The 12078-nt window shown below is 41.4% G+C and overlaps 1 protein-coding gene and 1 long non-coding RNA gene across 2 annotated transcripts; one reads left to right on the top strand and one right to left on the bottom strand.

Annotated features, from left to right (window-relative positions):
• Positions 1 to 1955: 1955 nt before the first annotated feature.
• Positions 1956 to 5174, top strand: LOC135643239 (uncharacterized). Its single transcript, XR_010498178.1, has 4 exons — positions 1956 to 2218; positions 2544 to 2656; positions 2821 to 2994; positions 3666 to 5174. It is a non-coding gene; the product is annotated as an uncharacterized LOC135643239 (long non-coding RNA).
• A 2098-nt stretch (positions 5175 to 7272) lies between these two features.
• LOC135642752 (WRKY transcription factor 71-like) lies at positions 7273 to 8965 on the bottom strand. The gene is made up of 3 exons (XM_065159155.1): positions 8350 to 8965; positions 7789 to 7932; positions 7273 to 7711 (listed from the first exon to the last, which is right to left on the bottom strand). The coding sequence occupies exons 1-3, from the start codon at positions 8928 to 8930 to the stop codon at positions 7354 to 7356; spliced, it is 1083 nt and encodes a 360-aa protein (XP_065015227.1). The 5' UTR covers positions 8931 to 8965; the 3' UTR covers positions 7273 to 7353.
• Positions 8966 to 12078: the final 3113 nt, after the last annotated feature.

Below are 12078 nucleotides of genomic sequence, written 5' to 3'. Positions count from 1 at the left end.
GGTACATTACATCTTTCGACGGTCAAAGTTGGCAACAAGGACCGGGATGACTTCAGCGCTTACGTTACTGTTCTTAGACATATCCACAATTTCATATATATATATATATATATATATATATATATATATATATATATATATATATATATATATATATATATATATATATATATATATAGTAAATTTTCGAAAGAAAAACTTATTTTTTAGTTTTTTCTGGGAAATTCCTCTTTTCCTCTTTTTTTCCTTATCCATAAGTTGATGAACGAGTCTTGTTATAATATTTTTATACAACAATAACTTAGATTAATTATTTATGAAAATTATAAATATTATATTAATATCTTTTACAAACTCATATGTACTATAACAATATAGTATTTTAGAATGTTTATATTGTATATATTTATTTAGCTCAAATAAACTAATACTAACAACAGTATACTGACGTACGTCGAGTCGTTTACTGTTTGGAGGGATATAATGTTATACTAAAATTTATAATTGCAAGGGATGTAAATATAATGTATGTAAAAGCTTTTCTTTCATATTGCTTCCAAAAACTAGTCCATAATCGGCCCCGCCCGGCTTGCAATTTGGCCCATCCAATCCATGAGAAGGTCTGAATCGAACCCAAATCGATTCGAAATTGGGATTGATTTTTCAGCAAAATATGAGAAATTAACTGTTCTATTTCAATGCCTAGAAATTGAAATCGAAATCAAAATTAACTGTTCTAAACTGGTTAAATATGAAAAAAATAAATATAAAAGATAAATATGTGTCACGGGTTAATACTTCATATTTGGATTTAATCGGAATTTTAGTTGAATTGAAACTAAGCTAGTGATTTCAAAACCATTATCACCCCTTATTTTCTTTAAAAATATAATAACAACATTGAAACCCAAAGCGGTTGGATTGTTAATTTAAATTTTTTTATAATTGTTAACGAACTCTCGAACCCCATGGTTCGATCTGACCCTCGATGTGCAAAATTGTCTATGCGGCTGATTGTTGGATGATGAGCATTTGTCGAGTCGGGTTGAGTTTGCGCCTTATCCCATGGGCACGATCTTCTTCCTTGATTAGTGGCTTGCTTCTTCATAACTGGGTTCCTACACACATGCCGAGGTTGGGAGGAGGATTTTCCGACTCAACCCCTTGAAAGTTAAGTGAGTACGAAGTGAAGTTTTTTTTATAAAAGGAAAGAAACACCCCGACCCCTCGCTTGATGTTGATCATGAGGCTTTTATACTTGTGCTCGAGGGACGATCGTATATGATCTGACGACGGCGATCGACTTCTCGGGCGATCAACTTGTACCTTTGTGCGAGCACCGATCGACCTGCACTGAACGACATCACCTCGCACCGTTCCGAACTTTTCGAAGTGACCTTCTACCGTACGACGCTGTCTTGTGCGACTTTGGACAATACGAGAAGGGGCGACCGTCGTCCCGAGTCTGAGGTGGTACATCCGATGTGACGCTATATCTTAGTCCCGAGGCTCCATGTCCGCACTAACGTGTTTGCTGCTGATTATATATCCACGAGGATGATACCAGAATATGCCTTATCAATAATATATAATAAAAGTATGATTTGAAGTATGAAGTCTAAACATGAAGTAAGATTTCTAAGTTATGCCTTGGGTAAGTATGAAGTCTAAACATCATTTTCATTAGTTGGATGTGGATGCAAAGTAGAAAGCTGACAAAGCAATTACTAGTTTGAGCCAAATGGTCTATATCTTAGTAATCAAAGTATAACAAACAAGAAGAACAAATATATAATAGTAGAATCCACTGATCAAATGAGACATGATGGCCACCTTCTTAATGATCAACCAACCACTTTAATCAAGTAAAAAGCTTATTAAGGGTTCTGATTAGTCACTTTAATTGTCTTTTTCTAATCAAAATAAAGTTAAATTAAGAGAGAGAGAGAGAGAGAGAGAGAGAGAGAGAGAGAGAAGAGAGAGAAAGAGAAAATGAAGCCTAAGGTTAGAGGGCACAATAAGAATCCAGCCCTTAGGGTTTAGCTGTGGCCTCAGCTTAAAAAGGAGGCCATAACCTAAGCCTGGACTCTAGTGGTGGCCTTCGTAATCTGGTGCTGCGCCTCGGCTGAGGAGCTCTTCTTTGATTTCGTCCCTAATTCGCTGTAAAACTTTGGATTTTGAGCTCGCCGTCATCGTTATCGTCCTTGGTTCGTTCTCCGTAAGTTTGTAACTCGGTATTCCTAACTTTAATGCCATCGCGGCATGTTTCCTCTACTTCTTATATCCATCTGTTCGTCGTTGTTTTCTTGTTTGTTTCCTTGGATCCTCTATGACTTTTTATTAAAGGTTCTCTCTTTTTATTACTTGGAGATCTGGATGTCCTTCTCGATCTCGCACATCTTTTTTATCAAATGTAGCGTATGTCTCGGTTTGTCATCGAATTATGTGTTTCGTCTCTGTTCTTCTGTGAATTTTTCGTGGCATGGAGGGTCTGGTTTTGACTTTATTATAATACGAGGATCTTCACTTTGATTGTTGACCAGAATTGCTGGAAAGACGTGAGGTCAAACATCATGCCGTGGGTGTCGTCCCTCCCGATTCATTACGACGGCAATAAGAAGCGTGCTTGCCTAGTTGTCTTTTCCCGTGCTATTGTGTATGTCCCCGCTTCTTGCTTGTTTTGATCTATGTTGAACTTTTTTGCGGAAGAGGATAAAGGTTGAATTTTGATTCTTTGTTCCTTCTCTCCAATTATCATAAGATTTACGTTGCTATTGTAAGATTCTTTCTAGTCGTATTTTTATGCATACTTTTGTGCAGGTAACACGAACTGAAGCCAATTGTTTGGTTTAATGACTCAATTATATTGGATTTGAAGTGGTGATAATGTACATTGAGCTCGACTTAAAGAGATACTGCACTGTGGAGGAAGTTGGGGAAATCATAATGAACGTTAGAATCATTGCTTTCTATCAATTGATGCAATTTTGTCAGGTGATTCCCTGTTTTTTCATACTCCTTTGCTTTGGTTATACTTTATTTTGTGCCCATTGCAAACTGTAGTATGTATCCTTTGGAATTGTCCTATGTTATGCATCTTGTCCTGTCAACACAAAATGTTATTAGGTTCTGATCCATTATTATGATTTCTTCTCCACTTTTGATTCCTTTTAAGGGTTATGCTGATCATTGTATATATTAATCCTTCATGATTGAAATTATTGACTTCCTCTTAATTCATATGAGTATTGTTCTTCTATAATCATAGGCAAACAAACTAAATAGTATGTAGAATTAATTATATTTCGTGATATATCATGTCTCATGACAATTTCGGCTTATATTGCTGAAATGCAGACAACTGTTTGCTTTTTTGTTTGATGATAGTTTGGCCAAAATGAGCTTATTTAGAAATCAGTTCATTAGTGAAATGTGCTTATCCTTACAAAGATATTTTGATTTGTGCTATAGTTTTTTCTATTCTTTATGTACATGCTATATATTACTATTTTTATATTTATAATGTCTATAAGATGATCCTTGTCTTTTGTTTGGATGTCTGTATGTATTGGATAGTATATTTTCTTGGTTCGTACTCTTTATTTCCTTCTTATTTGAGCTCTTATATATTATAACTCTATTGATCTTGTCCTTCCAAATGCTAGGCTGAGTACTTCCGCCAGTTGCTTAAGCCTGTAACGTAGTTTCAAAGTAAGCTGGGCTATAATATCCTCTTTAGTCATCGATCTGCCATAAGAATAATGATAGATGCAAGATTGGGAAGATAATACATTGGTGACATATAATTTGCTACCACACAATCTTTTCTAAAGTGATAATCTGGTAAGATATTCGGAAGCACATAGTAACTTTTGGAGACACAAAAGGTGTCAACTAGCTTAGTTGATAAATACTTTGATAGTCTATCGCAAGGTCTTGAGACTGAATCCTGTCTTGGTCACTTACTCAAAAAAAGAAAAAAAGAAAATTGGAGACACATTTGAAAGCCATATACTTCTGCCTGCTGAAGACCATCCAACCATCCCCATTTCGGCAGCAAAGGATCCAATAATCTTTTGTCTCCATGCACGGAGACCCAAGATATTTTGCTGGAAATGTACCACCCGCTCATCCATATGAAGTGGGTGGCTACACCTATAACATCTATACCAATGGTGTTCCTACCCTTACCTTTGGTGCTGCTCAACCTGGGAGAAAATATGAAATTCCTGGTACATTTAGTAGATTCAAGCACCAACTCTCTGAAACCTGCCCCAAGAACTTCATTTTTAATCAGATGGACAACACAAATCGGGTCATGTCCCGCCCTGCTCTGGTTCACGAGTTTGGTTCCTCAAACTTCGATGTTGGTGCTGCATGTGTTGAAGAATATGGCAAAATCATTGGCAGAAATACTGATATTAAAGAAGAATGTTCATCATCTTTCAAAGAAGACACTGAAGATATTAATGCACTGCTTAGTTCAGAAGAAGAAAATGATGAAGATGACGATGTAATCAGCACCGGTAGGACTCCTGTCTACAACCAGGATGACAATTTCCCAGACTCACCACGCTTCATGGAAGATCTGGGATGTCACACATTGGGAAATGCTTCCAGTCACAAGTCAACTTTGAACAGTGCCGATAGAAAGAGGGATAGGATGAAAAAGATGGTCGAAGCTCTCAGGGGCATTATACCTGGAGGAGATCAGATGGACACGACGGTCGTCCTTGATGAAGCTGTTAGATATTTGAAATCCCTCAAGTCAGAAGTTGAGAAACTCGGAATACAGGACCTTGATGACTAAATTCATCGGAATTCTGATTATCCCAGTTCCATTGCTAGAGAATAAAAGAAGATGCATCGTATTGGAGTTCCATATAACAAAGTAGCCATATTACTATTCTCTCTCTGCAATGCCTATCCAAGGAAAGGACCATCTTTTTTTTACTGTGTTGGTGGGCCTTTGTTGTTGCCCATGATGTTATGATTCTGAAGTGTGAGGTTTGTGTTCTCAGAGGTGTCTTTGTGTCTCCCTCCTTTAATATGTCTTTATGTTCTTAGGATGTTGTCTGATGTTATCATGTTGGCAAGTACTTTCTGATGTCTGGTCATAGCACTCCCTATATTTATAGCTCCACTTCATTTTAAGTGGGCATCCTTTTCATTCATGTTATAAGTGGCTTCCTTGGGAATATGGTATCTTTGCCATTTCTTTTCTGCTTATCAATATTATGGATTTTGGTACTCGTATACAGGTATTTTAAGATTTGAGATCATCAATGTGTTTTGTTATGTGAAATGTGTATCAGTAGTTGAAGGAAGGAAGTTGATTATGATATCCGAGGAGTAGCAAGCTTTGCCTTCTGTTTCTTTCTTTATGCTGTTCCAAGGGCTCAAAAGGAGGAAAGGATGACCAGGAACAACAAGCTTTTCAGAAGCCTGTGCTGTCTGCTCTGAATTCTGAATTCACCCTAATTGTAATTTAGATTCCCTTGGTATTTCTTTTTCCCTCTCCAAGGGTTTGTTTTCCAGATGAGCCTCTCACCTAGTTCTGTTGTTCCTTTAGCCAGTCTTCAGTTATAATTATGAGTTGCTTTTTTGTCATGATATCTGAAGTGCTATTTTTCTTGTTAAGATCATAGGGTATGTGATCTTTGAGTAATTTGCAAACTAATCATACATGTCTCGAGCCATGTGAACAGTTTTAGGATTAAGTTAACATATTCATTACTTTTGCTTGTCAAATGAGAAGGCAAGGTGGATGTTTGATAGTTTTGTTTAATCCAGAAAGCTACTCGATGCAGAAGAAATGCTGTATTGTTATGTTTGTGTTTTGGTTCTTAATTTACATAGTGAAGCTGTGGTGAAACATATGAGGAACATTAGTGGATTCTCTTTATTGTTTTCACACTTGTTTCCTTATGCAAGCCAGCTTTCCTTTATTCTTTACTCAATGTTTCCATTAATATGCTTCATGATTTTTCTCCTTTTTATTTTTTTGAAAAATAAGATCTAATACACAATAAGTTCACATTATCTAATATAATTAATATGTTGATAAGGGACATTTGGTCCCAGTCGGCCATTGGTGCGGCTCTCGGCCATTGGTGCGGCTCTTGGTTTTCGTATTCCTCAACAAATGTGAGATTAAATGATTTTATCAGTATATGGCTCGGGAGCTAGTTTGCTCAGTCGAGGTATACGCATTTAGGTCGATCGATCATTGGTGCGGTTCGGAGGTTCACGCATTTAGGTCGATCGATCATTGGTGCGGTCCGAAGGTTCTGAGCTCCAAAATGTACCTTTGAGAGTAAGGGAGATATCATTGACTCCGGATCTTTTTATCATCCAAATATAAAGGCTGTGACTCAGGTTTTTCACACAACCAACCATGTGGGTCCACTTTTATTAAAGCAAAAACACCCAACACACCAACCATGTGGGTCCACTTTTATTAAAGCAAAAACACCCAACACTGTGCTGATTCCAAAGTGGTACCTGAGTCACCCGACACAACACTCATGAACATTTCCACTCTCTGTCAACAGTCCCTCTAGTGTTGTTCAGCATCCCAATAACAGTCTAGAGAAAGCAGCCTTGTCCATGGTTTGCACTGCTGAAATAATTGCATGTCTTCCTTCCATTGTCATCTGTCTGAGTAAATTATGGGCCTCCCCTTCTCATGCTAGTGCTACTTGAGAAAATGGAAAAGAGGGATGCCTATTTGGCTTTCATCAGTTCTTGAGATAAAAAAAGACTTGTACTTCATGGTAAGTAGTAAGAATGGTGGCTTTTACAGTGATAGCCAAGAAAACTGTGGTCGGACTGACTGTGTTTCGGATTCTGTAACATATGAAACTCAGAAGAATATGATGTGGAAACGATTTTAAGTGGAAGAGACAGAGTACTACTAATCCTTGCACTTGCAAAAACCTTCAAGAAATTGCATCTGCATGGTCACAAAAACTAATTAGAATTAAATGGATTTTTAGTTTTTGGAGAAAGTACAATCTTTCCAAGTGTCACTGCAAAGGCCATTTGTTTCCCAGGGAGCTCTTGACTTGTCCTGTCGTGGAGACCACTGACCGGATCGTCTTTAGGCTTGTGGTTGCCATCCTCGAGGCAGACGTCGTCGAATAGCATAAAATGCCTTCTGTTAGAAGCCTTGAAGATGAAGCTATAACCTCAAAATTAGATAGGCGTTCCTTTCACGGAGGGATTCTACTGGTGCATGAGGATTTCATTTCACATGCATGAAAGTTACTCTCAACCCGAACATCTCAATGCACTTCATGTCCGACAAAAGTTGAGACCACAGAACAAGAAACTGCATGCGACGAAGCCATATCATGGTTGGCTGCCGTCGACCAAGGAAGGAACGATGTCCTGCAGGAGACCGTAGTCGGGGAAGTGAGACTGCTGGAGCGAAGGCAGTAGGCTCGCGAGGAACACATTAGGGTTCGTGTTCCCTTGCTGGGTGTCGATCCTGTTAAGTTGCGGGATTTGGTGCATCATGAGCTCCTGGCAGAAGCTGGTCGACATCGTGGGAAGAGATGCTATCAGGTGTGTGCTCCCTCGAGCTGTTGCAGGGTTCTGATGATTGTGTTTGCCTTCGTAGGTGGTAATCACGATCGTGGGATCTTGATGGGACCTCTCCACCCTCTTCTTCACCGGGCACTTCTGAGTCGTGCAACGATAGTAGCTTCTGTACATATATGTTGATTCGGCGGTAAGGATGCGACCAAACATGGCACGAGCTCTCATGCCTACGGTTTGACTTACCTCGGATAAGGGTTGTTCTTGACTGCTTTCTGGCCATATTTCCTCCACCGGTAGCCATCGTCGAGATGATCAACCTCGCTTTTGGTCACGAAGGCGAAACGGGGCTGCCTTTGCCTTTTCTCTCCTTTCTTCTTGGTTTTATTCCTGTTGCATCCAGTTTCAAGCGATCAGACCGTAGGAAGCGAATGATTCAGCTGCTACAGTATCGGAATATAGTTGGATGTTCATGCATTGATGATCCCCGGTTGCGCCCCGAAAGCTAAAGACCTCAAGGGAAAGACTTTGGGATCGAAGAACAGAAACAGGCAAGACCTTAAGGCTGGCTCGAGTCAAAAAGCTTAATGTGTCGAAACATAGAGGTCGAGATCACACAAGTGAGAGAAAAAATCCCAAAGAGATTAGGATTTTTCATCATACTAGTAGAAGAAAGATCTCTGCCAAACCAAACCCCATCTACGATTGAAGTTGCCAACGTCCAACACAATCAAACCTTTAGGCAGAGCAGAAAGTGAAAAGCAGGAAAAGGCAAAAGGAGACTTTTCAGTTTTCATGAGAACTCACACTTTCTTAGACGTATCGCCCCCTTCATCATCATCCTTGGCTTGTTGCTCCTCCTCCTCCTCCTCCTCATCCTCCTGCTTCAGCTGATCCTTCTTACACCGTTCTCCGTCCTCTTCGCCTGCTGCCTCAGTGGACGATGAAGAGACCGAAGAATTCGGTGTCAGCGGGGTCGCACCTCCACCGCACCCGTAACGAGCATTGTCGTTACCACCAGTCATCAGCTCACGCGACGCCGTCCCACCGGAACCAACCACACCTGACGGCGCCGAACATGACAAACCCAAATCTCTACCTAGCGAGTCGTAGTCCATTGCCGGGCCATGCAACAAGTCGGTGAAGCTCAGGAGCGGCGACACTGCCTGCAGGTGGAAGCCGCGTGGACCAGGGTCTGCTGCGCCGCCCGGTGGCTTCTGGGAGAAGAGCGCCGACAACTCGTCATGGAACAGGAAGTGGTAATGCTCCCTCCCCTGATCTCCAGCCATGGACAGTGCGCCAGAGACGTGGTAAACGAAGAGGAGACGAGGTTGGTCCGAGAGAGAGAAAGAGGAAGACTCTTCCGTTGCTCCCTTCATACTAAGCATATAAATAAGCTTCAATCCATCGCTTCCCTGCGCAATAATTTGGCTGGCGTTTTACGCAGGCGACGAGGACTCGTCCACGATCACAAGACGAGCTCGTGGTGGGGGATACCGATGTCAAATTCCATGGCTCTTCGGACGCGTGCCAGTTGTGGAGCACCGGCAATTGACCAGCCCTCAGCTCGTGGGAGACCGGGCGCTGACCCGGCGCGCGGCTGACGACGTGTGGGCGTCAGATCCCCCCGTCTCGGTGGTGGGAGGGTTGACCGCGGGGCCGCAGACGTTAGGATCGAGGCGAGGAAAACATCAGACGGTCGGTGACGGCAGCCCCGGTGGTGGTGTGAAACCCACCGGCTTAACGGTGCGGTTCACGTGCGGACACTGTTGCGGTCTCGGGGCCGGAGTAACGCGTTTTTTGTCTCCGGCTCGGTGTCGGGTTGGCAACGACCAAAAGAGAGTGAGGCTCACGTTTGGGTGACGCGCAAAGAGGCTGGGAGACATCGGCGAAGCTTCTCGGTCTCCGACTCGTCGTGTCTGGGTTCGTGAACAGAGCCGTGTCACCCGCAAGCCTCAACATTTGCCACGGATTTAGAACTGCAAAGACATGTCTTGGGCAGCATCCACGGTGGCATGTAGGTGATGCGGCGAAAAAGAATCTCTCAATCAAAATCTGACACGTAAGGTAAACGATCATGACTCATCTCATCTTTTCTAGATCACAATCCATGCACGATCAGCTTAGATCTCAGCCATTTCTAGAAGAAGATGATAGAGAAATACAAGGGTTCCTTTCCCACGGCTGGACTCGTGTCACCGTGCTAAGGTTTGAATATAATTGATGGATGTGCGTACCTACCCCGATCATCATAGTTGATTAGAATGCGCTCTATGTATTGTATAGTTTTGGTTTGGAAAATTATCCTCAAATTTGTTATATAGATTTATTTAAGAAGGGCTAAATTTATAGATAGGTAAGCTGATGATTGTTATTAGAGAGTTTGAAATAGAATGATCCGAAAGTTAAAGGAAAGAGAAGAATAATATATTGTTTATAGTTGTTGCTTCTCGATAAATTCAACACAAAGGTCATTGACTTGATCATCTAGCTCAATAATCATCGATATGACTAGTCTAAGATAACAATGGTTGACATGGCATATCTAACATGATGATCGCCAAGGTAATCGACCTAGCATAATAGCTATCGGCATAATCGATTCGATATAACGATCGCTTATATGATCAATTTTATCTTTTGAATTACGTTACATCATGCTTATATCAACATGTCAAGTGGGTGGGGGGAATGATTTGGCCTCTCCAACTAACACCTCTATTATATCTTACATTTATGGGAGCAAACGGTAGTCTTACGGTATCCAAATCATTTCATAGTGGATTATGCCATTCTTATCACACCTGACATCCTTTTTCTTTGTGTCTAGAATAGAATCATGGATAGAGTATGGTGTTATTTCCATTGGGGAAGAAAAGGAAGGTTGGATGTGATCGATGACTTGGGTTTAGAATAATGACACGAAAACTGAATTGATTTGATTGAAACCTAACGACATCGAGATGCGTCTAAATCGAGCCAATCATCACGACAATTGGCTCGACCAAATAGGATGGTCAAAGGGCATCAAACATCGTGTGCCAACGTTTGTGTCTAATAATCATACTGCTTTCTTCATCACTCATATAGGATGGATGTTTACACTACTCGTTAGATTTCAATTAGTGTTATATTATTATCACATCTTATAAAAATCGATGGTGCAAGTTTTTCTGAATTCTTCTCTAATGTAAATAACATTTGACAATACGTACTGTTCAATCTACGTAGATTTGAATGAAATGATGGAGAGACATGGATGGAGTTTTCAATCACCTTTCTATCCGTCCAATGGATAGATTCATCATCGGCAACCTGTTTGAAATTGCATCCACGATCGACTGCTGGAAACATGCGGCAAATGAACGAGAAATCATCGGTGTGACAACGTTGACGTTATTGCGGTGTATTCATTGTGCATGGAGCAGTTGCGTGGGCTCTACGTCTATTCTCTCTCTCAGACCTTTAGAGAGAGAGAGAGAGAGAGAGAGAGAGAGAGAGAGAGCTTGAGATTGTTGACTGAGTTGGAAGAGTCGCCTGGTTGGTGGGGTTTGGTATTTGGTTGGGGGCCGTCACCATCGGAGGTAAGGTCAGCACAGGGACGGCAACAGTTAGTCCTTTGCGTGGAGGAGAAGGAATGAGAGGTAAATCGATGGATTCGACGTCAATGCCACCTGCTCTGCACCAGTATCGTGTGGCTCCTCCAAAGCCAGCAATCTCTGAGACGGTTATCAGCTGCTCCGTTTGTCTGCTCTTCCTTCCCATGCATTTACTGCTGCTAGTTACATCGAAGCTTAGAACTGAAGCTGACACAAACGTTTCTATTTTTTTGGGGATGTCAATGATGCTTGGACCACATTGCAATCAGAACAGACCGTAGTTAGATCTTAGTTTCAAGTAGGCTCTTCAAGATTGGACTGATCATTTGGCAGGTGAATTGGTTTGGATGTTCACAAAACCTTTGCACTGTTGTTCTTGCTGGAGACTGGAGATGCCTTTTCTCAGAAACTACACTCTCTACTCCAAGAACTGAAGGCTTGGTGTTCGTAAGCAGTCATGGAGAAGCTGAAAAGAGAGAGAGAGAGAGAGAGAGAGGGGTGGATGCAAGCAATCCAACTGAGCTATACAAACGTCCACCTCTTTCCTAGGGAACAGCTGAGCCCTGACAAGAGCAAGGTGGATGGAGTTTCCTTTCGTCTTCTTCTTCTTCTTCCTCTCTGTCTCTCTTTAATCATTATAGTTGACATCATTTGCTGCATGGAACCAATTGGCACAGGAAACGGGGCCCTACTTCATGTGATTCATTCATATAACAAGCCATAGGCCATTTCTTTTAGGGATTTGGTAGTCCATCCATTCATCGGTGCACAAGCTTCCATAACGCACGTCAAAAGATCGTTAGAGACATCAATATTATAAGGATAGCTGGTGGTGTGCTTTTTGACTCGCTCGTCTTCTTCTGACGATTGGAGGAAGACAGAGACTCACTGCAAGTCTCAACCACTGATTTCACACTGCACCCCCCTGAATTATGAG

Source organism: Musa acuminata, chromosome BXJ3-7, assembly GCF_036884655.1.
Source record: "Musa acuminata AAA Group cultivar baxijiao chromosome BXJ3-7, Cavendish_Baxijiao_AAA, whole genome shotgun sequence".
Lineage (NCBI taxonomy): Eukaryota > Viridiplantae > Streptophyta > Magnoliopsida > Zingiberales > Musaceae > Musa > Musa acuminata.
This window is presented reverse-complemented; position numbering and strand designations above follow the sequence as displayed.

Excerpts from the sequence above, each read along its gene's own strand:
- LOC135642752 (XM_065159155.1), bottom strand. The coding sequence starts at position 8,930 with ATGCTTAGTATGAAGGGAGCAACGGAAGAGTCTTCCTCTTTCTCTCTC. Across the intron at positions 7,933-8,349 it reads GGCGATACGTCTAAGAAAGT|GAATAAAACCAAGAAGAAAG; the intron begins GTGAGTTCTCAT and ends TGGATGCAACAG. Across the intron at positions 7,712-7,788 it reads AAGAACAACCCTTATCCGAG|AAGCTACTATCGTTGCACGA; the intron begins GTAAGTCAAACC and ends ATATATGTACAG.